This window comes from Macrotis lagotis, chromosome 1 (assembly GCF_037893015.1).
Source record: "Macrotis lagotis isolate mMagLag1 chromosome 1, bilby.v1.9.chrom.fasta, whole genome shotgun sequence".
Taxonomy (NCBI): Eukaryota; Metazoa; Chordata; class Mammalia; order Peramelemorphia; family Peramelidae; genus Macrotis; species Macrotis lagotis.
Window position 1 is genome coordinate 868,334,965 of NC_133658.1, and position 27,550 is coordinate 868,362,514.

Here is a 27,550-nt window from a genome sequence, read left to right on the forward strand (position 1 = left end):
ATGATCAGAGTGATACATGATTATCTATGCTTGCTTCATAACAATCCAGCAAAAATAGTTTAAAAAAACAAAGAAAAAATAATAACAATTCAGGAAAGTAGGTCATGCAAATATTATTATCCTCATTTTAGAGATGAAGAAATTGTAGTTCCTAAAGAAAGCCAAGATCCAACCCCCAGTGTCCTGACCCCAAAAGCAGGGGGCTCTTTCCATTGGTCCATCTCTCCAGATGGTAGCTGCTCCTCCCATCCAACATGACCCTAGTTCTCAGGCCTACCCTTCTAGCCAGTTCCTGGACCCAGGCCGGGTAGAAATGGAAAGGGGGCAAAGGTGAGGGGACCAAAGAGTTCTGGTTAATGTCTCCCTGATGCCTTCTCCCCATCCCCCCCCACTTAGTACCTGCTAAAAGCCAGTGAGAGCCAGATGAAACAAGGTCCTGACTTCCTGCAGAGCCTCATTAAATTCTTCCATGCTCAGCACAAGTAGGTGTTTGGAATGAATCCCCCTTCTTCCCTCTCCCCATTTTGGGATCTCATACTCTAGGGCCTGAAATCTGAAGAGCCTTTTGATTGGGTCATGATCCAGCAACTGTGTTCTGGATATCTTTAGTCAGCCAGCAGCTCTGACTGGTGATGGGAGTGGGGACCAAGGCTGGGGGAGGAGGTATCCTTTAACAGTCCTCAACTTTCCCTTTAGGTAAGGGGATCTATGCTCCTTGCTTTCCATCTCTGCCCTGATGGGGATGGCAGGGTAAAGTGACCCCATGTCCCTGGGTACTCTTTGATCCTTCCTTTTTTCTCTCTCTCTGATTTATGTCTCTCATTTTGTCCATCCATCCATCCATCCATCCATTCATCCATCCATCCATCCATCCATCCAAACCCTTAGCTTTTTCCAAGATGGCTGGAAGGCAGCTCAAAGCCTATCTCCCTTCATTGAAAAATTGGCAGCCTCCGTGCATTCGGTAAGTTACAACCACTGGAAGTATGGTCATCTGCCATTGTCAAATGACTAGTTGGATGGATGGGATGGATGTATATATGTATGTATGGATGTATGGATGGATGGGTGGATGAATGGATGGATGGGTGGGTGGATAGATGGATGGGTGGGTGCATAGATGGATGGATAGACAGACAGATGGATGGGTGAATGGATGGATGGATGGATGGATGGATGGATGGATGGATGGATGGATGAATAGATAGATTTCTCAAGCATTTGTTATGTGCTAAACACTGCAGTAAGGGCTGGCAATACAAATATGAGCAAACATTATAGACCTTCTTCACAAGAAGCTAATACTCTAATGGGGGAAAACAAGTCAATAAACATTTATGAAGTGTTTAGTATGCTAGGCATTGTTCTAAGCACAGAAAATACAAATACCAAAAGACAATTCCTAAGCACACAGAAACCAGGGAGTGGGAGAAGAAGAATCCTCAAACTGGGGCAATGCTTCAGGCAAGAAGAAGGAGAAAAAGTCTGACTTGAGAATCTAGAATGAGGGAGGAAAAGCATGACTGTGGTCTTTCCTAAAAAGGTGGTCTTGGAATTAGAGTCACCAGTCAAAAGAGGAGGACAGGGTAAATGGTTCTCCAAGATAGCAAAATGGTGGCCAAGGAGAAGGAGAAAGAATATGGAGATAGAGTCAGGGCATGAGCAAGGTGAAGCATGATTGGGATTCTTTTTTTAAAATGGTGAAATGAGTAGATGGGTGAGGGAGGGAGAGAGGAATGGATAGATAGATGGAAACCTGGATAGATAGAGGGAGAGAGAATTAGCTGGAAAGATGGGTGAATGGATGGAGGAAGCAAGGAAGGGAAAACAGGATGGAGGATTAGAAGAAAAGAGGGAGAGACATATGAATGGAAGGATGGATGGATAGAGAGAGAAATGAAGGGAGACAGAGAGGAAGGAAAAAATGGATGAATCTAGCTCCTATGTCTGGAAAACTATACAATATACAAAGTATGTGATGTCTGGCCCATGTGCACATGATGGATCTCTCCCACCCCAATATCTATGGTGTATCCCCTGAAAGCACATTAAATACAGTCCTTGTCCAAAGGGGAGATCCTTCCCACAGTCACATGGGGACCAGCCCTTGTGCAGGCTCCAGGCAGCAGCTGCCAGGGTTGTGGGAGCAGGGGCTGGGTTGGCAGCTGCTGCCTGGTTTCTTCCTTCCCCAGCTGCACCATGCCCATGAGGAGGACATTCAGAAGCTCACACAGATCCGGGACTCTCTCCGGGGTGCCCTGCAGCTGGAGAGCAGAGAGGTCAGGTCCCTGAGCTGAGAACTCTTGAGCCCCCCCCCCACTCCACCCCAGGCACCCCCTCCCCAGGATAGCCAGAGTTCTCCTGAAAGAGCTAGTGTCCAAGTGAATAGCTAGTTGCAAATGAGACTCCCTCCCTATCCCCAAGGAGGCCCCCTCCCCTTCCCTCCATCCCAAGGATGATCCCCCATCAAACCAGACCCTCTAACATTTGGCCTTTGGGTGACGGAGCAGGAAAACTCAAGCCGAAAGAACTCTGGGAGTGGCTACAGCATCCACCAGCACCAAGGGAATAAGCAGTTTGGTACTGAGAAGTCGGGCTTTCTGTACAAGAAGAGTGATGGGTGAGTTTGGATGAGAGGACAACTCTGGGTCTAACTCTGCTGGTGTATTTGTATTGACTGTCCCAGAGCCAATGGTCAATGAAGTTACAAAGTGTAGGGGCAAGAGGACTTGGCTGAGCAACAACAGGCCTGTGGTGTGGGAATCCTGGCTTTGACTACTAGTGATTCAGTGATGTCATAGGTGTAGGAAAGATCCAGTGTGAAGCTTCCCCTACTGATGTTTTTAACTCAATTCATAGTCTTGGGGAGTTTCCTTGGATACAGAAGAGGGGAGTGATTGGCCCAAAGTCACACAACAAGTCCGAGTCAGAGAAAGCTGCAACCTGGACTCCGAGGCTATGCTATGCTGAATCTCACGAGGTTATAATCCTTATCACGGGTTTGATAGTTCCTATGGACCTCAGAGAACAGCAAACTCAGAGAGGAGGCCACATGGTATGGTGGATAGAGTGAGGAGAACCTGACTCCAAACCCTGCCTCTGATCACAACTTGGGTGCCCGGGGACAAATTACATGACCTCTCTGAACCTCAGGCTCCTCATCTGGAAAAATAAAAAGAAAAATCTCTGTAGGGTCTACCTCACAGAGTAGAAAGTATTCTGTGAAACTTTAAACACTGTTTTGGGAATGGGGATTGGATCTGGGATTTCACTGGTGTATGCAAATGTCTGAAACAGAGAATTGCCTAGAGCACCATGAGTGAGGCCTGGGGCCACTCAGGGATTATGGGACAGAAGCAGGATTTGGCTTTCTGGTTTTGAGGTCAGTTCTCTGACCAAATTGTATCGAAAAAGCATATTAACTGCCTACGATTTGTCAGATTTTCTTTTATTAATGAAAGGCAAAAACTAGTCTCTGCCCTCAAGGAACTCACAATCTCTAGGGAGACAATATGCAAACACTATATGAAACCAGATATGTACAGAATTAGAAAATAATCCACGGGGAAGGCACCAGAATTGGGGGAGGGGTGGGGAGAGCTTCCTGTCTAACAGGAGATATAACGTGGGCCTTTAGGAATCATTACTAACGAGCCAGACTACCCAGGGGATGAGTTAGTATAATGAGGTTTTATCCAGTCTTCCCCTAAGGGAAGTTTAGTGGGTATTGGCACACCTTTGTTCTGTCCTAAAAGAAAGGATGCTACTTATTTTTCCTTTTTTTCTGATGTGAAATTCAAGGCTGGCATTCAACACACCAGTCACATGGAAACCTTTTTTACTCTTCAGCTGTAAACGGGCAGTTATTCTATTAAGCAATGGACCCTTAGTTTCAACAAAAGAAATATAACTATAACCAAGGTTCCAGAGTTTGTCACTTGTCCTTCTGGATTCTAGGTGTTTTTCTGATGCGTCCCTAATTTGTAACACACATCTGATGTCTGTGTGTAGCCTCCCTTTCCGAACTGAGACTCCTAAGGGAAGGGGTTGGATCTTCCCCCATCTATTCAGGATTCCCTGAGGCAGGCTTCCTTAGGACAAGATTAGTGTGGTCTCCCTTAGTCTGGAGGTTCTGTGAGGATTAGGACTGTGCCTGCACTCCCCATCCCAAGAAGAGAGCATCTGGAGATATAAGTGTATGGATCTCTAACAGGAACAAGTACAGGCCTCACATGGGCTCCATCTTCCCTGGAGAAAGGTCCTTCAACTCTAATCCTGAGCTTTTCTTTTTTCTCTTTTTTGGACCCTAGAATTCGAAAAGTTTGGCAGAAGAGGAAGTGTGGAGTAAAGTATGGCTGCTTGACCATCTCTCATAGCACGGTGAGAGGCCAAGGGGACTGGGGTCAAGATGGTCACTTTCCTGGGGAAGGTGAATGGCCATTGTCAACATGAAGGGTGGGAGGGTCTAAACAGACAAAATGGACTAAGCAGCAAGCCCTCATCTTCCCAGGTCAAGTCTAATTGGAGTCCAGAGGTGGGAAGCTCATTGTAACCAGGCCTGGGAGGAGGTTTTTATAGCTGGAGGAACTGAGGACCTACAGAAACTTGAGAAAGAAGTGACTGCCCCTAGAGAAGCCAAGCATATTCACACCAATGAATTCTGTCACTTCATTTATTTCTCTTCTTTCCCTTTTGCCCAATTTTATAGATAAATCGGCCACCAGTGAAGCTGACATTGCTGACTTGCCAAGTGAGGCCAAGCATGGAAGAAAAAAAATGTTTTGACCTAGTGACCCGTGAGTAGTTGCTGCCTTCCTCTTCCTCCCTGACTTCCATGCCTCCTTCCTAAGGAAGCTCAGTCAAGGATATACAGAGCTCTGGTCATAGGGCCCCAGAGAAGTTCCTGAAGAGTCTGACTTTATTCAGCAAGGATTTAGGGAAGATCCTTCTGCCCAACCCTGGGAGGTGGGTTCAGGAATAAATAAGATATAGTCTTGACCTGCAGAGAGTTTCTTGTCCAATAGAGCAAATTGTCTTGTGGCAAAATGTAATGTAAGTGAAGGTGAATTTTAAAAAAAATGCTAAGTGACTATAATAAGGTAAAGAGGATCATAAAGGGTAAGAGAAGATTGGGGTGGGGAGGCCACTTATATCCACAGAATCAATGAAGGCAGATATGGGATAATTTTAGAACTAATAGGACCTGTAGAACACTAAGTGAGAAAGCTGAAAGGAATCTGAGAACAGGGAACATCAGAACTGGGAGAGGCCTGTGACAGGATGTCAGATCTGGGACGGGATCTTAGAGTATCAGAGCTGGGAAGGGTCTTAGAACACAGAATGTCAGAGCTGGGAGAGGTCTGTGAACTCAGGATGTTAGAGCTGGAAGGGTCCTGAGGACACAGAATGTCGGAGCTAGGGGTTTGATCATTTCCCCTGGTGCTCCAGGTGGCCCCCTTCCTTCCTCTCCCTCTTTCCTCAAACTGTAGATAACCGGACGTACCACTTTCAGGCTGAGGATGAGCACGAATGTGAAGCGTAAGTGTCCTTGGGTCCCTCTGACTTATTGATTTCTTCCCCATTCCATCCTATTTATTCAGGGCAGGTCCTGGTGTCCCCTGGGTTTCCCCTGTGCTCAGGGAAGGGGGCTGTTGGTTGACTCTTCATCCCCATAACAGAGTCATGGCCACCTTGGACCATCCCTCCCAGGTGCATCACTATCTTGGAAATGATTACCCTCCCCTCAGGTATAGCCACTGCCTCAGTTTCCCTCTCCAGGTGGGTGTCCGTGTTGCAGAACAGCAAAGACGAGGCCCTGAGCAGTGCCTTCCATGGGGAGTCAGGGGGTGGACTTCAAGGGAGCCCAGTGGCAGCTGGAATGGATGGGGACCTTCGGGACCTCACCAGGCTGGTTATTGCAGAGATCAAAAGCAGGCCTGGAAATGGCCAATGCTGTGACTGTGGAGCATCAGGTAGGCGGGCAGGGAACTTGTAATATTGAAGTACCTGTTATGCTGGGGAAGAGATCACATTGGGATGAGATCTCTGCCCTCACAGAGCTCAGAGTCCAATAGAGATATGAGGCAAAACAAAACAAAAAAATCCACACACAGATCACTGTAATGGTCATGACCAGTCCATTGGAGAGAATCAACCTTACCACCATGGTGCCTGCTGCAGGAAGGACATTGCTAACATAATGGAAGACTTCCTGTAGGAAACCATATTGGAATGGGACTTTAATGGGAAAGAGTTTATTGTTCAAGACAGAAAGGATGACTCTTCTGTTTGACATTGGAACCCCCTTTGGGCTTTCCTGGTTTCTTACATACCAGGCAGCTAGGTGGCATCCTAGAGCATAGAGCACTTACTAGCTGTGTGACTCTAGGCAACTCACTTTACCCTATTTGCCTCAGTTTCTTCATCTGTAAAATGAGCTGAAGAAGGAAATGATAAACTACTCTAGTATCTTTGCCTAGAAACTGACCCAAATGAAGTCACACACTTTTTAGTTCAGCCAAACTGACTTTCTCACAGTTTCTTCCAATTTGATGGTCCATGCCTTTCCATGGACTTTACACCACTTCTAGAATGCATTCCCTTCTCACATCTACCTCTTAGAACCCTTAAATTCCTCCATAGCTCAACTCAGGCTCCAGCTTCCCCATGAGGCCTTTTCTGATCCCCTTGGCTACCGGGGACTCCCACTCAAATTACTTCGATTTTTTTTTTGGTCAGGATTTTGCCCATGTGTATGGGTTATCTTCCCACTAGAATGTAAGCTTCTTGAAGACAGGGACAGCTTCATTTTTGTATTTGTGTCTCCATCCCCTTGCATAGTGCTAGCATAGTTTCATATCTATCTATCTATCTATCTATCTATCTATCTATCTATCTATCTGTGTGTTTACACTTAATATATTTACACTTACTATATTTACATTTACACTTAATATATTTATGTTGGTCCATTGATTGGTTGATCAAAGATAATCTCCAGGTAGGAAACAGGGAGAGAAAAGACACTGAGAGCACTGAAGTAAAAAAAAACCAAAAAGACCAGGTTAATTGGTGTATGTAGAGGGGAGTATATGAACCTAAAAAGAGAGGGTAGTGCCAGAAAGGCCAGCCTTTCCAGAGAGGGACCAAGGAGGCCCCATAATAGGTAGGTTATGGGGTGCCATTTCCACCTCTTGAGCAGAGGTCACTCTTCCTTCCAGACCCCACATGGCTTAGTACCAACTTGGGTATCCTCACCTGCATCCAGTGTTCCGGTGTCCATCGGGAGCTGGGTGTGCGCTTCTCCCGAATCCAGTCACTCACCCTGGATGTATTGGGGCCCGCAGAGTTACTGGTGAGTGGTGGTAATAGGGTGGGAGATCCTGGGGGAGATAGGCAAAACCTGGTGGGTGGTAAAGAGGCCCTACCCCACAGACCTTGACGTGACAAAGCCCAATCTTCCCTCACTTACAGCTGGCTGTTGGCATTGGAAATACACAGTTCAATGAGATTATGGAAGCTCAGCTCACTTTGACTGGTGCCACCAAACCCTCAAGTGAGAGTGACATGTGAGTGGTCCTACAATGCATATGGGGCAATGGGGTCCATCCTGGAGGGGCATCTCTTTGAGGGGGGAAGATTTCAGGTTTGAGGGTCTTCAAAGCAGTACTTGTTGCAGTCCTAGTCATGGTTCCCCAGGAAGGTCTGGAGACAGTGGGGATATATGGGAAGGGGATCAGATGGCCCAGGTCTAAAATTCCTGGGGTGGGGAATTGTCTCTTGCAGGAGCACCCGAAGAAACTATATTGTTGCCAAGTATGTAGAACATAGATTTGCTCGCCGAGGTGGGTTTGAGCCCCACAGACTTTGGACTGCGATCTGCAACCGGGACCTTCCAACTGTACTGGAAGCATTTGCCAATGGCCTGGATTTTGGGCAGCCACTGCCTCGGCCAGATGGGCAGGTAAGACCCTCTTCCTACTTCTAGCTTTCCCCTTTGGTCCAGGGATCATCCAGTGACCATCCCTAATTCTTTCTCACCCCAAGATATGACCTCATTCCATGTCTGAGAAAACAGATGAATAGTGAAGTGACCCAAGTCATCATTATTTAGATAGCCCGGTACAGAGGAAGGTCTGGAGTAGTCTTAGAAGGTTTGGGGGAGGAAACAGGATTTGGACTGAACCTTGGAGGATGGAGAAAACTTTGAGATGCAGGAACAACCTGTATGGAAGTAAAAAGGAAAGGGATGATTCTCAGGATATTGAGAAAACCAGTATAACCTGAGTGGAGAGTTTGTGGGAGAGATTGTAGCCATCTGGATATCGGGAAAAGAAACAGTTCATCCAGCCTGGGCCAATGCGATGAGGAGGCTACTATTCACTGAAATGAGGAAGTCAGAATTTAAGATCTGGGTTCTGATCGTCATTGATGAGGGTAGTTTCGGACAGGCTGAGTTTGAGGTATAGGTAGGAGTTTCAGGTGGTTACCTTTACAAAAGGGGTGAAAATTCAGGACATTTGGGAAGAGATTATCACTGAAAATATGGATTCAAGTTTCATATATATATATATATATATATATATATATATATATATATATATATATATATATATATATATATAAATGCTAAGTGAACCCCAAGCTTGGAGATCTTCCAGAGGAAGGAAAAAGAGAATGGAGAAGAGGGCTGAGAACTGAGTATGAGGAAATATTGAATAGATAGCAGTTTGAACATAGGATACTACTGTTCCCAGGATACTGGAAACTAAGGAGGGTGCTTAGAACAGGTAATGTCAGACATAGAACATAGAGGGTCAGAATTGGGAGGGGCTCTAGAACACAGGATATCAGAACTGGGAGGACCCTTAGAACACAGGATGTCAGAGCTGAAGGAACCTTAGAAAAATGAATGGCAGAGCTGGGAGGACCCTTTGAAAACAGAATGTCAGTGCTTAGAGCTAGAAAGTCTAAGCTTAGAATGTTAGAATATAGCTTTCCAGAGATGGGAGAAGCCTTAGATTATAGAATAGTAGAGCTGGAAGAAATCTTAAACAGAATATTAATGCTTTGGAGAGGTAGAAGAGCTGAACCTGATAGCTGGGACTCCCTTTTTCAATCCCAGGGAAATGCTGCCCCCTTCCCAACAGAAACCTACATTTGACTTTTCAAACTTGACCCCAAAGGTCAGCATTTCCCAACAACTAGATGGGGCTGGAGGAGGTGGGAGGAGTTGAGGTAAGAGGGCTCACAGGTGTGAATGGTGTCTTTAGATTTCTGGGGAGCTGGCCTTGCACTTGGCCATCCGCCTTGCTGACCAGACCTCCCTGCCCCTGGTGGATTTCATCATCCAGAATGGGTGAGAAGTGATCCCTTCCCTCCTCCTTAACTCTTCCCACTTTTGATCCTCCCTCCTGCCTTTCTTCAGTAATCTTCCTTCCTCCCCTCCCTCCTCTTCTTGGTACTTACCCCCTTCCTCACTCTTACCCACCTTCCCCTCTCAGAGGCCATGTGGATGCCAAGGCCCTGGACGGGAACACAGCTCTGCACCTTGGGGCCCTGCACAACCAACCTGACTGCCTCAAGCTGCTGCTCAAAGGGAGAGCCTCTGTGGGTGTAGGTGAGGCTTCGGCCACTAGGTGTGGAGTAGAAGTCCGGCCTCCATGCATTCCCCCTCATCCTTTGGGAGGAGACAGAAGGGAAGTAGAGGATGGTTCCCTGGGGCTCTCTGCCCTCTCAAGACTTGTTATTAAAGATTTGGGGTTAAAGTCCCAGCTTTGACCCTTACTGTGTGATGTCAAACAAGTTACTTAACCTTTGTGAGTCGCTGGTTCCTCATGTGGAAAATGGGGCCCACAAGGCATCATGATATAATAGATAAAAGTCTGACCTTGTGGGAAAGAATGAGATCAAGCCTTGCCTTTGATACCTTAAGAAAATTACAGGTTGTAAATAAATAAATTAATTAAACCTTAAATAGGCAGTTGTGGTGGTAGTGGTATAATGGTCTGTGACCTTCCCACAGTGAATGACACTGGTGACACTGCCCTAGAAGTGGCTCGGAAGAACAAACACAAGGAGTGTGAGGACCTGGTGAGCGAGGGCTTCAAGAGTCTGGGACTGGTGGGGGTGGTCCAGGACCATTCCTGGCTTTATCACTGACTACCCACCTCTTTCTCTTCTGTTCTGGTGGCAGTTGGAACAAGCCCAGACTGGGACTCTCATCCTTCCGTTCCACATAGACTATCCCTGGGGAGTTTCCACAGACCCTGGATCTGAGAGTGAGGAGGAAGATGAAGATAAGGTGAGCCTGTTCCCCACCAATGACTTTCTGAGCCCCTTGTATCACTGGGTCTTGGAAATTACAAAAGGAATGGGTTTGGATGAATTCATCTTGTTCAGCCTTCTGCCTCCAGTTGGTCAATATTAAGAGAAAGGAGGCTTTGGCTTACAGCTACCTGGACAAGACAGTCAAGTTGGGACAGGGTCCCAACCAGAGAACTGTGCAACAGACCTGCTCTCTTGCTGTGTTTTTTTTTTTTCATAGTTATCCTTTTAATCTTGGCAAAAGCAGACTCCTTCTCTATGAGAAGACTTCATGGGTCTGGCTAGTTGACTCGAGACCTCAGATTTTTTTCCTCTTCCCATTGATGGTCTCCATGCCTTCTTCTCTTCTCCCAAAGCTTCTCCTCACTCCCCCCCCCCCAATCTCCAAAGTCATCTTTCTTTGTGCCTTATTTCCTCCTTCTTCTCTACCCTCCTTTCCGTTTCTCCTGACCTTCAGTCAAAGATGAGGGGTTCAGAAATCATCCCCCCAAGCCAGGAAGCAGCAGAGGGTTGGGGTCACAGTGTTAAAGAGAATGGAGGACAGATCTCACCAAGTCTGGAGGGTGCAGCCAGATGGCGGAGGGCTTTAAATGCCAGGGCGTGGACTTTTTATTTTTAGCATCCATGCAAAAGGAACTGTGGAAGTTTTTGGAGCCATCGATGGTAGGTGCTTTAGAAATGTTATTTTTGTAGTTATATGAAGGATAGACTAGAAGGGAAAACTCAGGAATCATGGAGATCACTTAGAAAACTCTCAAAAATGGGCCCAGAATACTCCTAGGGGCAACCTAAATCACATTAAAATGAAGTTAAAATTAAAATTAACCACATTAAAATTTTAATATGTTGGTATATTAATTTTAAAAAAGAATTCTTATTACAGATTAGTGGCCCCCTTCACTATTAGAGTTTGACATTCTCATGTATGCAAGAGAGGACAAGGAAGGGCAGCTAGGGGGCCCAGTGTATACAGCACCAGCCCTAGAGTCAGGAGGACCCAAGTTCAAATCCAGATTCAGACACTTAATATTTACTTAGCTGTGTGATCCTGGGCAAGTCATTTAACCCCATTCCCTTGCAAAAAAAAAAAACCCAAAAACAACAAAAAGAGAGAGAGAGAGAGCAGACAAGGAAATCTGAGAGGTAGTAGCTGTGAAAAGAGAGAAGGGGAAGAAGGAAAGATCTCTGGCCCAGGTAGAACTGACAGGATTTGCCAACTGATTAGATAGTAGGAATCAGGGAAAGTCATTATCTTGGAGATGCTTAAATCCATCAGATACTATGCCTTCATCAGAGCATATCTGGAGTCTTTTAAGACCTAGACACTATAGTTTAAAAAAATTTTTTTTTATCTAAGGCAATGGGGTTAAGTGACTTGCCAAAGGTCACACAGCTAGGTAATTATAAAGTGTCTGAGGCTGAATTTGAATTCAGGTCCTCCTGACTCCAGGGCCGGCACTCTATCTACTACTGCGCTACCTAACTGCCCAACACTATAGTTTTAAGCTGGAGAGAAGGACAGTCAGGATTCCAAGGGACCATAGGAGAATCTGTAGAAACTTCACCTGAATAATGAGGCATTTCCCCAGGATTACTGATTGTTATTGTTTAGTTGATAAGTCATGTCTGACTCTTTGTGATCCCATTTGGGGTTTTCCTGACAAAGATATCAGAGTGGTTTGCTCATTTTACAGATGAAGAAACTGAGGGAATTGGGGTTAAGCAATTTGTCCAGGATCACACGGTTAGAAAGAGTTTGAGGCCAAATTTGAATTCAGTTTGTCCTGACTCCATGGTCATGATTCTAACCACTATACCACCCAATTGCCCTCATTTAGGAATGCTATTCCCAGAAAACCTCATTGAAACAATATGACTGGGGCAATTAGGTGGCACAGTGGACAGAGTACCAACCCTAGAGTCAGGAGGACTTGAGTTCAAATTCAACCTCAGACACTTAATAATTACCTAGCTATGTGACCCTGCGCAAGTCATTTAACCCCATTGCCTTGCAAAAAAACAATATGACTAGGTAGGCATTTTATATTTCATTTTGGCTCTTCACTCTCCCTTTCTTGGTATGTGTCTTCTAACAAGCCAGTCAGAATTTGGGCTCATCCTCTTCTTGGGATTCTGCCCCAAAAGCACCAAAGAAGTTGCCAGAGATTCCTAATTTTGCCTCCTCCAAACATAGTACTCAGTATCTTGACATTTTTTTGAATTCACAAGACCATGCCAAATTTTGTAACATCTTGGAATTGATCCTGAGGTTCATTTGAGATTAGGAAAGAAGTAATATAGAAGAAACACCCCCCGCCCCCAGCCTTCAAACCCAGACTCAAGCTTGACTTGGCAACTGATGGACTTTAGCCACCACGTGCTCAGCAGTTGGCTATTTCTGCTGCTGAAGGGGGAGGGGAGAGAAACGCAGCCCCTCCTCCCACCCCTCATGGGAGAGGTATTTGTCACATGGTGAGTCCAAGGAAGAAGAGCAACAGGGTGAAGTCATTCCTTTTTTAAAGGTCCACTGAATCATTGGCTTTTTATGGCAGCTTGGTGGCATAGTGTGGAGAGATCTCAAATTAAAGTCAGGAAGAGGGGTTGAAATCTGGCCTTTGCCATTTATTAGAAAGGGACCCTGGACAGGTCACCCCTCTCTGCCCAAGTTCCCTCATCTGTAAAATAAGGAGGTTGGACTCAATGATTTCTAAGGTCCTTCCAGTTCTAGAGTTTCCTGTTCCGTAACTAGTAAGGAGATGCTTCCTTATGTCTAAACTCTATGGCAGCCCACTCAGAGTTCTCCTTATGACCAACTAGAAGCAACCAGGAGTCTCCTTATCCCAAAGGGGCAAAGCAGCCAGGATTAGGGAGGAGAGTTTTGTGAATCCCCTCTTTAATTCCTGTTACTTTTGCCTATACAGTAAAATACCAAATAAACACAAGGTTTTCTGTTGGACTCATATCTGGAGTGTCCCCAAAGAGGAGGGAGATGAGATAAGAATAAGAGATCAGAGAAAGCTTTATGGGCAAAATACTTAAGCTGAACCTGGAAGGAAGTGAGAGGTTCTACAAGGAAGATGTAAGGAGGAAATACATTCCTGATGAGAGGGATAACCAGTAAAAAATCATGGGAAAAAGAGATGGAATGCTGTGTGTGAGGAACAAAGAGAATTGTGGAATATCGGAAGGCAAGTAATGTACAGTAAAACTGATGAGATAAGTTGGAGCTTTAGAAGATGAACAGAGTAATATTTATTGGATCCTAGAGGCAATAGGAAGACATTGGTATTTATTGAATGAGGGAGTGACATGGTCTGTTTGCCCTTTTGGAAAAATCACTTTGGCACCTCAACTGGAGGAGACCAATTATGAAGCAAGAGATAATGTAAACCTTAACTACAGTGATAACTATGTGAGTAAGAGGGGGAAAATGTTGTGGATATAGAAAAGGCAAGATTTGGTAATTGATTGGATATATGAGATGAGGAACCTTCAGAAGTTGAGGAGGATAATAATGAGATTACAAATCTAGGAAGCCAAAAGAAAGGTGGTACCTTCAAGAAAAATAGGAAAATTTAGTAGAAGATGGAATTGAGGGGAAAGAGAATGACTTTTCTTTTGAACATGTTGGATTGAGATGTCTCAGAGACATCCAGTTTGAAATAGTTAATAGGCAACTGGGGATGCAGACTTGAAACTCCAGGACAAGATCAGAGCTAAATATATTGATCCGTAAATCATCTGTATAGAGATTATAATAGAATAAATGCATGAGAACTAATGAGATCCCTGAGTCTGACTGTAAATAGGAGAGAGGAGGACCCAGGATGGAACTTTTTGGAAAACTCACAATTAAGGAGTTGTGATAGAGACCATGAGCCAACAAAGGTGATAGAGAAGTAATGGTCAGACAGATAAGGGCAGAATAGCATCACAAAAATTCAGAGAGAAGAGTAGACAGGCAGAAAGAGTGATCAATAGTTTTAAATATGACAGAGAGCTTATGAAAATTAAAAATTGAGGCCGCAAATAGATTTAGGAGGAAATGAAGCTAATGAAGAGACAAAATTACAGTTATCCATTCTACATCTCAATTTTCCTCATCTTCGTTTTGACATATTGCCAATCAGCATGAGAAAGTAAATGGAAATTTTGGAGAACATTTGCAGAAATTTCAGACAATAATAACCTTAAAGGTCAGCAGATGACATTGAACCTTTGACCAAATACATAACTCAAAATTTACCATAAGGCATTGTAACTCCCCCATAAAATAAAAGAAAAAATTCATACTCCTTTTCTTGTACAAAGTAAGACCCAAAATTTTTTACTTGAATTTTCTAGATCACTGGGGTACCCCTGATGTGAAAGGGATAATTGAACTCCTAATATGAGGGGGAAACTTCTTAAATTAAGCTATCCCAAAGTAGAATGGGCTTTTTTAAATTTAGTGTTTTATTTTTCCCCAGTTACATGTAAAAAACAATTTTTAGCATTCATTTTTAAAACTTTGATTTTCACATTCTCTCCCTCCCTCCCCACCCCACTCCTTATTGAGAAAGAAGCAATTTGTTATAGATTATAAATGTGTAGTTATGCAAAACATTTCTCTCATAGTCATGTTATGAAAGAAAACATAGACCCCCCCAAAAAAAAGAAACCTCAAGAAAAAGAAAATCTACTTAAATCTATATGCAGACACCATCAACTTTCTCTGGGATGGATATAGCATTCTTTGTCATAAATCCTTCAGAGTTGTCATAGCTCACTGTATAGAATAGACTTTCTTGAGGAAGGAACTCCCTCTCATTAGAGGTTTTCCAGGAGAGTCCAAATAACCACTAGAAAAAGATGTTTTAGTAGGAATTCTTTTTTGATTTGGGTTGGCCTTTGTGGCCAATGATATCCCTTCCAATTCTTGGATTTTGTGGTTCTTTGATTCTGAAGCAGATGAGATCACTGAGGGAGAGAACTGAATGAGAGAAAAGAAGAACAAGGATGAGGGGTGGAAGATAGATAATGATCCAATTAAAAAAAATAGCAAAGGAGTTATCAGATGAGTAGATGAAGAGCCCTGTCCTAGAATCAAAAGAATAAGATAACCAGAAGGAAGGGGTTAACCATCTCAAAAGCTCCAGAGAGGCTAAGGAAGATGAGGACTAAGTAAAGTCCACTTTGTTTAACAGATGAAAGATCAATTCACTGCTCCAGTTCAAGTCCAGTGATGGGATCAAAGCCAGAATGTAAAGGGTCAAAGAGGAAATGGACAGTGTATATAGGCAGCTATTCCTAAGAATTTAGCATCCAAATGAAGATAAGATATAGGATGATAGCCCAGGGGTATCATAGAATTATGTGAAAGTTTTTCAAGGATTGGTGGGAACAGAAGAGGGAGCCTCAGAATGTTTTTCAGCCATGCCAAAGGAATTATAGATAAAGAAGAGAGGTCATCAATGAGTTTTTCATGAATATGGATATTATATTGTTGATATGATATCTAAATATATTTGGTTTAGTATATATTCAAGAGGATTTGGACAAATGGAGCACATGCAGAAAAAGGAGAGCTGGAATGGGGATAGAGCTGAAAAAATGGCCCATTCAGCGGGGTCAGGGAACCTCCAGCCCATGGGCTGTTATAAGGCCATGGTCTGGTTCTGCCACAGCAACCACAGGCAGGACTTCAAATTCAATAAATCTAGGAGTTTTTTAAGGGTGAATTAAATGTATGATCAAATATAGCATCAAATGATGATATAAAGATTCAAATAGCCTTTGACAGAAAAAAGAGTTCCCTACCCCTGACACAGGGATCTACTGAGGAAACTGATAGGGAGGGGAATGGCTTATGTGTACAAGGGGAAGGATTAATCTTGGTGAAGGAGCAGGAGAGAGGTGCAGACTTGGCAGAGATTCTGAGGTCTGGAATAGGGGAGGGGAGAGGGTGCACACAATGAATCACCTTAATTTTCTGAGTTAAGAGAAAGGTAAGGTCAACCTCCAAGAGGGGTGGTTGAGAATGCTTCTAGAGGGAAGGTTAGAAGCAGTTGATATGTGTGATAGTCAACTGGGGAAGAATAAAAAGATTGTTATATTAACAGTAAGGACCCAAATGAGACTAGCTCTTGAGAATTTGCTGTGGCCTGGTTGTGTGATTTCCTCCAGTTGTGACCAGTTGTTTGGGAACAGAAATGGAGGAGGCAGGTGGCCAGACTGGCCCTGGATTGAGCTGTTGGCAGAAGGACAAAGGGTAAAAGGATTCAAGGGTAGAAGGGCCTTGCGTGGTAGAATTGGTTAACTAGGTCAGCACTGGCAGGGTGAGGGGAGGGAGGCAGGAGGCAAATGGGAGGGGTGGAGGGCAAGGGATTCGGTGAGAATGAGAACAGTTTGAAGAGTGAAGCAGTAGGATTCAGGGAGGTTAAGGCAGGAGACTATGTTCAGAGGGGAAGGGTAGAGTTCAAAATTATGGAGAATGAACAGTTTTCCAAGACAATCTGTATTCTAAGGGTCCTCCCAGCTTTGAAATTCTGTGTTCTAATGACTTTCCCAGCTTTGACATTCTGGAGTCCAAAGCCTCTCCAGCTCTAACATCCTGTGTTCTAAGCCCCCTCCACCTCTTACATCCTGTGTTCTAAGCCCCCTCCACCTCTTACATCCTGTGTTCTAAGACCCCTCCAGCTCTAATATCCTGTGCTCTAAGGTTCCTCCTAGTTCTACCATTCTAGGTTCCAAGGACCCTCCCATCTCTGACATCCAGTGTTATAAAGACCCTCCCAGCTCTGACATCCTGGGTTCTAAGGATCCTCCCAGCTCTGACATCCTATGTTTTAAGGACTGTCCCAGCTCTGACATCCCATGTTCTAAGGATCCCCCCAGCTCTGACACCCTGTGTTCTAAGGGCCCTCCTAGCTCTGACATCCTATGTTCTAAGGACCCTCCCAACTCTGAAACCGTGTTCTAAGGACCCTCCCAGCTCTGACATTCTGTGTTCTAAGGGCCCTCCCAGCTCTGACATTCCATGTTCTAAGCCCCCCCCCCAGCTCTGACATCCTATGTTCTACGGACCCTCCCAACTCTGACACCGTGTTCTAAGGACCCTCCCAGCTCTGATATCCTGTGTTCTAAGGACCCTCCCAACTCTGACACCATGTTCTAAGGGCCCTCCCAGCTCTGACATTCTATACTCTGATATCCTGTCTTCTAAGGCACTATCCCTGACAATCCATACTCTAACATCAGCTCTAACTTCGTCATTCTGTGGGTCACTGATTTTTTTCTTTACAGCGCTGCCCTATCAAGCTCCCGGCCCCAGCTAGGCCCCGATGGGGATGTACAGGACTGGACATAAGCAACAAGACCTATGAGACCATCGTTAGCCTGGGCCCTACCCAAGCCAGCAACAGAAGAGGCCACTCAGAAGAGCTCCCTCCCCCTCTCCCTATCAAAAGCCCTTCCCGGGCCACTTCCCAAGGTCGGATAGGATATGCAAGTGGAGGTAAGACCTCTTTCTTGCTCCCAAAACACTGCTCTTCTGAATGCCTGGGAAGGGATTGGTAATTTCTTGACTTTGAGCAATTCTGGATTTTTCCCCCTTGTTAATAAGTATTTTCTGACCATCCTGTGTACCTATCTGTGAGGTTAATAAGAAAATGAGATATTTTAAGTTTTTTGTTATTTTCATTTTCTTGTCCTCAATATATGTTTGTTGAACTGAAGTAAGAAGACATAGTCTCTGCTCTCTAATCTCCATCTTTGAAAAGACCAATACAAATCCAACAAACATATATTTGGTGCCTGCTGTATACAGAGCTACCCCCACCCCCAACAGATTCGTTCGGGGAAGGGGAATGCCAAGTCTTGATAAGTTCTAGTCCTAGCCCCTGTGTAAACCACCCTCCAACCAGGAGAAAAGTGACTTCATTGATAGGAGCCAGTCATTACAAAATACATCTCTGCAGTATCACCAATGTTCTGGCATAATGAACAAAATCTAAAAGTTAACAAATTTAAAATCTGAGAAGAGACTTCATTCTAACCCACACCCTCTCCAGCATCCTTGATGAGGGCTGTCATTTTTGCTCAAAGACCTTCCAAGAATCAGGAACTCACAGCTTATGTAGGTAGCCCTTTTCACTGAAATTTTTCTTGCACCAAACCTTCCTCTACCTCTTGGCAGTGTCCCTCGTTTCTCCTGGTTCTACTCTTTGGACCCAAACAGAACAAGTGTAATTCTTCTTCTCCATATAAAAGCCCTGCAGATAACATGAACATGGATAGCTGTCATATTCCCTGAACCTTCTCCAAGACGACCATTCCCTGTTTCCTACAGCCAGTCCTCACATGGCTTGTTTTCATCCTGGTTGGCCTCTTCAGGATATATTCCAACTTATCCATGTCCTTCCTCTAATTTCCTCATGGAAATGGACTGAGTGAGACAGCTCAAGGACACAGTTTACATGATAAAGATATCAGAATTTTTCCTCCAAAAGTACTTGGTTAAATGTTTGAGTATACACATAAAAAATGAAGCAATTATCAGGAGTTATAGAACCAGAGATAACCCCAGGACCAGATAAGCCATCAAGTACTAGCATGCCTGGACAGTACTGCTATAAAAGGCAAAATCAGAATTGCCCCTGCCCTCAAGGAGCTTTCATTCTAACTAGTGAGAAAAGATGTTCCTGTACAGGTATAAATACAAAAATAGATATGAGATATGTTTACCCTAGTTATTATACCTGTATAATCTATATTAGATCACTCTCTGTCTAGAGGAGGCAGAAGAGAAGGGAAGGAGGGGAAAAAATGTGGAATTCAAAACCATAGCATAAAAAAATGTTGAAAACTATCTTTTCATATAGTTGGAAAAATAAATAAATAAGTTTATTAAAATAAAAAAGTTGAACATGTTGGAAAAAATGGATATGAGGTAACCTTCAAGAAGGAATTTTTAACTTGGGAGGCTCATGAATGGTTTTCAGAGAATATGTGAAATTGGATTGGAGAGGCAGCTAAGTGGTGTAGTGGATAGAACACTGGCCTTAGAGTCAAGGAGAACCTGAGTTCCAATTCTACCTCAGACTTAACATTTACTAGTTCTGATTCTCTGGCCAAAAAAAAAAATTGGATTGAAACAAAATTATATCTTTTTTGATTAACCTGTAACTGAAATCTATTTTTCCCATTGAAATTTTATTTTTTTTCCTATTACATGCTATGGTAGTTTTTCAATATTCATCCATTTGCAAATGTATGAGCTACATGTTTTCTTTTTTTTTTTCTTACAATAAGATTCTTTATTTTGAGTTTTACAATTTTTCCCCTAACCTCACTTCCCTCCCCCACACCCCATAGAAGGCAATTTGTCAGTCTTGACATTGTTTCCATGGTATACATTGATCCAAATTGAATGTGATGAGAGAGAAATCATATCCTTAAGGAAGAAACATAAAGTAAAAGAGATAGCAAGATCAGATAATAAGATATCAGATTTTTTTTTTTCTAAATTAAAGGTAATAGTCCTTGGTCTTTGTTCAAACTCCACAGCTCTTTCTCTGGATACAGATGGTATTCTCCATTGCAGACAGCCCCAAATTGACCCTGATTGTTGCACTGATGGAATGAGTGAGTCCATCAAGGTTGATCATCACCCCCATGGTGCTGTTAGGGTGTACAGTGTTTTTCTGGTTCTGCTCATCTCACTCAGCATCAGTTCATGCCAATCCCTCCAGGCTTCCCTGAATTCCCGTCCTTCCTGGTTTCTAATAGAATAATAGTGTTCCATGACATCCATATATCACAGTTTGCTAAGCCATTCCCCAGTTGAAGGTCATTTACTTGATTTCCACTTCTTTGCCACCACAAACAGGGCTGCTATGAATATTTTTGCACAAGTGATGTTTTTACCCTTTTTCAGGGTATAGACCCATTAGGAGTTCTACCACTCTCCCTTTCGTCCCCTCTCCCCATGATGGTGAGCAGTCTGGTAAAAGTTGTGCATGTATTTTTGTGTTTAAGATATTTACATATTAATCACTTTGTCTAACTGGAATCTCCTTCAATTGTGAATAGAAGCAACAAATGTCTCCTGAGAAAGGGACCATACATATCATCAGATTACCAAGGGGATCCTTGAGAAAAAAGGGGAGGGAATAGGAAGAAACATGTGTTAAGCATCTACTATTTAGGCCACTTTTAAGCCAATGTTAAGCACTTAAAAATATTCTTATTTAATCCTCCTAACAACCTTGAGAGGCAGATGCTATTACTATTCCCATTTTATTGCTGAGGAAACTGAGGTAGACAGCAGTGAAGTCCCTTGCTCAGGGTCACACAACTATTGTGTCTGAGGCTAGATTTAAATTCTGTTTTTTCTGACCCCAGACCCATTCCACCATGCTTCATCCAGCACAAAAAAACTGTTAAGAACCCCTGTCTTAGGGCAGTTAAGTGGTGCAATGCTTGAATGCTAAGTGGTGCACTAGCCTAGAGTCAGTGACCTGAGTTTAAATCCCACCTCAGATACTTGATACTTAGCCAACAGTGTGACCTTAGACAAGTCACTTAACCCCATTGACCCACATACAAAAAAGCAAAACCCATAACTTGGAGGGAAAAGGCCCTAACAGATGAGGAGGACCAGGAGAGACCTCCACCAGAAAGATGCCCTAAATCTAACCTTTAAAGAAAACTGGGAATTTTAAGAAGTGAAGGTCAGCATAAGAATGGGATAAACATAGGCGACAGTTGAGGATAGACCTGTAGATAGGAGACAAAAGTAGACTGATAGGTCTGTCCTTAGAGCATGTAGAGGATAGTCATAGGTTAAAATATTGGAAAGATAAGAAGAGCTTTAAATGTCAAATCAATAGGAAACCATTGAGTAGGGGAGTGACATGTACTGTGGCAGTTAGAGTAGGGAAAGACTTGAAGCACGGGCATCGGTCAATGGGCTATTGCAACAATTCAATCAAGAAGTGATACAGTGGCAAATGAGGGTGGGGGCCATATGAATAGAAAGAAGGGGCTATCCACATGAGATATAGAAGGCAGAAATGGCAGATTTTGGTAACTGCATATGAGAATGACTGGGAATGAAACTGAAAAGCTGGATGATGAAGAGATGGTGACTTTGTCAGAGCAGGAATGGGAGAAAGTTGTTTTCCACATGTGGAGTCAAAAGCTTCTGGGACATCCAAGTGAAAGTATCCAATTGGCAATTCATGATGTAGGCCTGAAGCTCAGGAGAGAGAGAGAGAGAGAAAGAGAGAGAGAGACAGAGACAGAAACAGAGACAGACAGAGGGAGAGACAGAGAGGGGGAGAGACAAAGAGACAGAGACACAGTGAGGGAGAGACATACAGAGAGAGAGAGAGAGAGAGAGAGAGAGAGAGAGAGAGAGAGAGAGAGAGAGACTAGAATTGGATAGATGAATTGATCCAAGCAAGAAAGGTTTTAAGGACTAGGCAGGACAAGGCAATAAGCATTCATTAAGTGTTTACTACATACAAGGCACTGTGGTAAGCCCCTGGAAATACAAACAAGCAAAAAGAAAGACAATACCTACTTTCAAAGAGCTTCCATTCTAAGTCAGAAGAAAACACACACAAAGGAAGCTGAAAAGAGTCAGAAGGTAGAAGAGGGGAAAGGTACCCACTTGGGAGGATGCGGTGAAAATCTAGAGTCAGAAGTCTGTCTCCCAGTTTTGAAACTTCACTGTCATATTTGAACCTCATGCTCATTCATTCCATTTATCCAAAGGGACCCTGTTCTTGAGGAGCTCAAATAATGAGAGACAAAAGGAAGGAGGTTCCAAATGAAAGGCTCCATGTTCTTAGGGTGCAGCAGCAAAGCAGAGGGTGATAGTGTCTCTTCCTTAGTTCCACTTCCTAGATAATATTGTACCAGGTTCTGATGTTGATCCATGTGACAGGGTCAAGGACTTTAGTGGTGGGAATTGTCTTTTGTAAGTCTTCAGTAGCCATGGATGCAGCATCCTTAGAAGCAGTTGCCAGGTTGCATCTGGATCTGGGGCTGGGCTGAAAATAAGACTGGGGTCTATACTACTGCCAGTTTAATCTTTTCCAACATTTGGTGTTGTGATAGCCAAGAAAAGAAGTAGGGCATTGGGGGGGGGTGATACTCTACTATTGAGTCACAGTATTCTGTTTGTTGAAGGATATATAACATCATCCTCATCCTCTTCTTCATCATTATTATTGCAGATAGTACTGAAGTTCTCAGCCCAGTTTCTGAGCCACCTGGATCCCTGGAATCTCCATCTGTGTTCGGTTCACCCACCTCCAGCATCCCTAGCCCCACAGAAAACATTCTTGCCCGGCCAACCAGCGGTAGCTCCTCAGGTTCTCGAGTCCCAAGCCAGACTGAGGCCTCCTCAGAAGAAAGCCTCTGGGAACCCTCAGGGACAACTCATCCTCTCTCACCCTCAGGGGTCACCTCTCCTGAGCAGCTCCCCCCAGTCAGGTTCAGGTAGGTGAGAACCCACTAACTTACAGTGTAACCTTGGGCATTTAATTTCACTGGACTTCCATTACAAAATCTGAAAAATATTTCTCTAATTTACCTAATCATCCCTGCCTAGAGGGAAGACTAGAGGACAAGTCTAGATGTCCAGCTCCAAGGAGACACCAGTGTCCAAACCCCTGGATGGAAGGAAGTCCTTAACTTTCTCTCCTTCTTAACTGGTGGTTAATAGTCAATACAGTTCCAGAGAAACTAAGGTCCAAGGGGAACACCAAAGATTGATCTTTGGTATTCATACAGTGTTTTGAGGTTTCCAATGACCTCCTTTGAACCTTATACCGGGGAAGGGGAAAACTACCAGTATTAGAGATTCAGAGATTGGAGCAATTAGATAGCTCAGTGAATAGAGCACAGACCCTGAGGTCAGAAGGACCTGAGTTCAAATCCAGTCCCAGATGCTTTCTCTCTGAGCAAGTCACATAACCCTGCTTGCCAAAACGGGGGGAAAAAAGAAAGGAAGGAAGGCAAGAAAAAGAAATTCCAAGAAGTCAAAGATAGGAATCAGAGGCTGGATTTGAATTCAGGTTTCCCTTCACTCTACATTATACTACATTACCTCATGAGGAGATGATAGGAAAGAGACTGGAGGGGGTTTAAATGGGTGATGAGAAAAAGAGACCATGGGTTGTATTGGGAAAAACTTTTGGAGTCAGGAGACCCAAAGATTTGAATTCTATCTCTACTATTTATGCTTTTTATATTTTGGACACATTCACTTCATTTCTCTGGGCCTCAGCTTCCTCTTCTGCAAAATAAGTGCATTAGATTAGATAACCTCTAAAGCCCCTTCTAACTGTAAAGCCAGTGACCCTAGAGAAGAGGAGTGGAGGGCTATGTGTAGCCTCCTTCTCCTGTTTCCACGGATCAGATGTCACAGGACAACCGTAGCTCCTCCCTTCTCATGAGGACTTGTCTCCTTCTCTGCCTTTGCCAGGAATTCCTAGCTAAAGGCTATGTTCACTCTAGTCACTAGAGACTGTTCACTCCAAGCTATGACCCAGGCTTCTCTCATGAACCCCAACCCCTACCCTTCAACTGTTCCTCTGTTTCCCTTGATCCCCATATTGTGACTCTATGGGATCTGGTCTTGCATTTCTGCCCCTTCTCATCTGTTAGCTCAGAGAGCACTCGGTCCTATCGCCGAAGCGGTCGAGGTTTGGAAGACACCCCTGCAGGCAGGCAGCTGCCCCCTGGGCCTGCGGCCAGAAGAGCCGTATCGGTATGATTCCTAGATAAATTTTTTTTGGGGGGGGAGCAAGGTAGAGGGGATGAGCATGGGAGGGACAGAAATTGAAATGAGCCAGGGAGTGTTGTCCAGTTGTTGGGGGTGTGAAGTCAGGAATCAGAGTGAAAATTTGGTATTTGAGGCTAAACTGTTTGTTGTTTTAGGTCCAAGTACCACAGTTTAGGAAGGGCAGTGGTAGAGTGGTGAGCTTCCTCAAGTAAATTGAGATGGCAAAGGGCTCTGATTCTCCATCAAGTGAGAGGATCTCTTGAAGAGATATGGGGTAGAGAAGATACCCTCAGGAGCAAAGAATAGGATTGACCCAAGGAAAGACTTCATACAATGAGGACTATCCCTATGTGGACTGGGCTGCTGTGGGAGGGAGGGCATCTCTTGTGGGTGTTGCAGTGGGGATTCTTTGGGGGCTGAGGGTTGGACTAGGTGAACAATGAGATCTGTTCCATGAGAGGCACCTTAATAAAATGTATCAAGCCCTGGATCTGCCTCAGACAATTTCCTGGGCAAGCTAACTACGCTGAGTCTCAGTTTCCCCATGAGTAAAACAAGGCTATCATAAGCACATACTTCACAATGAGGATGAAACGCAAGCCTTAAAGGGGTAGAGAAATGTTAGCTGTTAATGTTTTTCCAAATCTAAAATTCTGTCATTTTGTTTCTGGACTAAGGATAGAATGATGGAAGTAGGACTTACAGTTTTAAGAGATTGGGGGGGGCAGCTAGGTGGCGCAGTGGATACAGCACCAGCTCGAGAGTCAGGAGTACCTGAGTTCAAATCTGGTCTCAGACATTTAATAATTACCTAGCTGTGTGGTAATTAGGCAAGTCACTTAACCCCATTGCCTTGCAAAAAAAAAAAAAAGAGAGAGAGAGAAAAAACAGGGGAGGGCATGGGTGTGATGGAGGAACAAGCATTTTTAGAGTTGGGCCCGAGGTCTTAAAGAGTGTTGGGGATGTGGGATTCAGGTTCTGGCATGGCTATTGATGATAGTGATGTCGGGCTGGGAATCGGAGGGTGGGAAAGACCTGGTTTCTTCCATCCCCAAGCTTCACACTTCTCCCTCATCAATAAGGATAGGATCTGCTCTGGGAACTCTTACCAACCCCGTCTTTCCTCACATATACAGATCCCCCTTCCCAGTCAGCCCCAGGGGAAATCAAAAAGAACCAAGTCTCTGACAGACGGCCGAATTGAGGACACTCGATCCCCTCCCACCTTTTCCCAGGGGGAAGTGAATGTGGCTCCATATGCGGAAGATGAACAGAGCTGGGTAAGCCATGTTTAATGACCTGGGAACAGAGAGAAGGGGAGTGAGCCAGAACCTCAGAACACCCCAAGTTGGAGCTCCAAGGGAGCTTTACAGGCTGAAAAGGGATTCTCCCAGAACTCTGGGAGAGATTCCTGGTTCTGTATGTGAACTAGAGAGAGCAGGGGTGGCTGGGGGGGCCAGTTTACTCTCCTGGCTTCTGGATCCACAGTGACTATCAGAAACCACTGAGCTTGGGAGGTGGGCGGCAGGGAGCTGTAGCCTTGGTTCATCAACATTGCCTCTTCCCAGGATGGCGTTACTGAAGTCGATGGCACCAAAGTTGGATTCCTCTTGGCCAGTTCCATGAAACAAGACTGACCCTACCCCCGATACCCTGCGTGGGTTGGGCCTGTGTCATCCCATCAAAGTAGGGTGAACTAGAGCATGACTTCAGAGGGTCGGGGATCCAGGGGCTGGCTTGCTCACCATATTCTGGCACAGGACTCACTTAACCTTGGGGGTCATTCTGAGGCAGTGGCAAGTGGGGAGGGGATATTGGGAAGGATTGGGTTGACTTTCCAACTGTGTCCTGGACCCTCCCATCCTTGAGTCACTATTTCTGTTTCAACATTTTCCCCAGTGTGGCAGTCCCAGCTGAGAGGCTAGTCTTGGCTATTTTTTTTTGCCCACCTTGACTCTGGAGGTGAATTCAAGGATAGGCCTTGGAACTTGCTATGCTGGATACTCACCTAATGGACTAAAAACTGATTTTCTACCCCAGTCCCCTTCCCCCAAGACAAGGACCACATCTACCCCCATCAAATGGGAGGGTGCTTTTCTAAGGACTGGGCTACATTTTCCCCATCATTTATTCATGTAACAAACATTTCCCTATCCCTTTATTTGTGCCAGACTTTACATAGGAATCAATCTTTGCTCTCGTTTTACCTAGGAAAACTTACAGTGTCCAGAAAGTAAGGATTGTCTTTTCCATCAGGCCCAAGGGAGAAACCTCTGGGCTCAGAGATTATTCATGCTGGGCTGTCTCAGGGGCTGGTCCTCAAACCCTAGCCATGGGACAGGGCAACTGAAGGGGAGAAAAAGGAACAGGATTGGGTTTACCAGATAGGAGGACTGTCCTTCAAAGTAGAAAACTGGAAGATGTTCTCCCAGTGTCAGGTCAAGGAAAAGAAGAAAGGGGAAGAGGGAAAGGGGAAGTAGGGAAATGTGGGTAGCCCTTCTCTGACTCCCCTCTTCTCCCTCTTCTGATTTCCCCAATGGGAGGAGGGAAAAAAGGAAAGGAGTATACTGTGACCCTGAGGGTAGTAAGACAATGAATTCAGAAGCATCTTGGCAGGGTTTTGTCCCCCCACACACAAATAAAATTTAAAAAAAAAAGACTTCTCCTTAAGGTCTATCCCAGAGTCCAGTAATTCTATACCATGAGAATTCCTCTGTGATCTTAAAAGGCTTCTCCCAGAGCTCTCAATGCACATTCAGATACTCCCAAAAAGGGGGAACAAAAGATAGAAGGGAATCTTGTTTGGGATGGCACCCTTCTGTTAGGGGAGAGTGAATGCTATGTAGGGGCCTAGGTCATTGTACCAGTTTCTCTTGCAGATGTGTCTGGCTCCTTGGTTCTGGGAAGATTGGGGTACTCTCTTATGTTGTTCATCTCAGTCTTTTTGTTTTACCGATTTTGAATAAAGGATTTATCATTATTATTTTTAGTAAATTGTGGTAATTTCATTTGTTATCACTGATATCTATAGTGAGCTATCTGTGCTTGTGGATGTTGGAAACCCCTTTTCTAACAATGATGGAGAGAGGGGGGGAAGAGGCATTGGTGTGTGGAGACACAAGCTCAGAGATTCCTAGACCCTGACTTTACCTGGGTGTGTGACTTAGGACAAAAGACTTTTTTCTGGAATTTATTTAGAGATGAGGAAATTTACAGTAGAGGAAATTATAAACTGGATGGTCTGTAAAGTCACCTCTACCTCTAACATTGTGTGATCTAAAATGATTTTCAGTTCTGATAGTTTATTGCCTAAGGAAGTGGTTCTCAAATTTTTTGTCTAAAGACACCCCCTTTACAACTCTTAAAAATAAGACCCCAAAGTGCTTTTGTTTATGCTCTAAGACCCCTTCCAGCTCCAAACATCCTGTGTTCCAAGGACCCTCCCAG

General features: G+C 44.2%; 1 protein-coding gene across 2 annotated transcripts in view; it reads left to right on the top strand.

Moving 5' to 3' along the window:
- Positions 1–27,097, top strand: part of ASAP3 (ArfGAP with SH3 domain, ankyrin repeat and PH domain 3) — a 70,526-nt gene extending 43,429 nt beyond the window's left edge. For both annotated transcript variants that reach the window (XM_074218152.1, XM_074218153.1), the window contains exons 7-26: positions 397–482; positions 889–964; positions 2,193–2,279; positions 2,511–2,620; positions 4,311–4,380; positions 4,709–4,796; positions 5,490–5,538; positions 5,779–5,972; positions 7,221–7,354; positions 7,474–7,568; positions 7,786–7,963; positions 9,273–9,358; positions 9,504–9,619; positions 10,025–10,092; positions 10,196–10,303; positions 17,611–17,821; positions 22,551–22,815; positions 23,986–24,088; positions 25,240–25,383; positions 25,672–27,097. In XM_074218152.1, the coding sequence (XP_074074253.1) occupies positions 397–482; positions 889–964; positions 2,193–2,279; positions 2,511–2,620; positions 4,311–4,380; positions 4,709–4,796; positions 5,490–5,538; positions 5,779–5,972; positions 7,221–7,354; positions 7,474–7,568; positions 7,786–7,963; positions 9,273–9,358; positions 9,504–9,619; positions 10,025–10,092; positions 10,196–10,303; positions 17,611–17,821; positions 22,551–22,815; positions 23,986–24,088; positions 25,240–25,383; positions 25,672–25,740 (2,337 nt within the window). In that variant the 3' untranslated portion in view covers positions 25,741–27,097. The remainder of the gene's footprint in view (positions 1–396; positions 483–888; positions 965–2,192; positions 2,280–2,510; positions 2,621–4,310; positions 4,381–4,708; positions 4,797–5,489; positions 5,539–5,778; positions 5,973–7,220; positions 7,355–7,473; positions 7,569–7,785; positions 7,964–9,272; positions 9,359–9,503; positions 9,620–10,024; positions 10,093–10,195; positions 10,304–17,610; positions 17,822–22,550; positions 22,816–23,985; positions 24,089–25,239; positions 25,384–25,671) is intronic.
- The last annotated feature ends 453 nt before the right edge of the window (positions 27,098–27,550 follow it).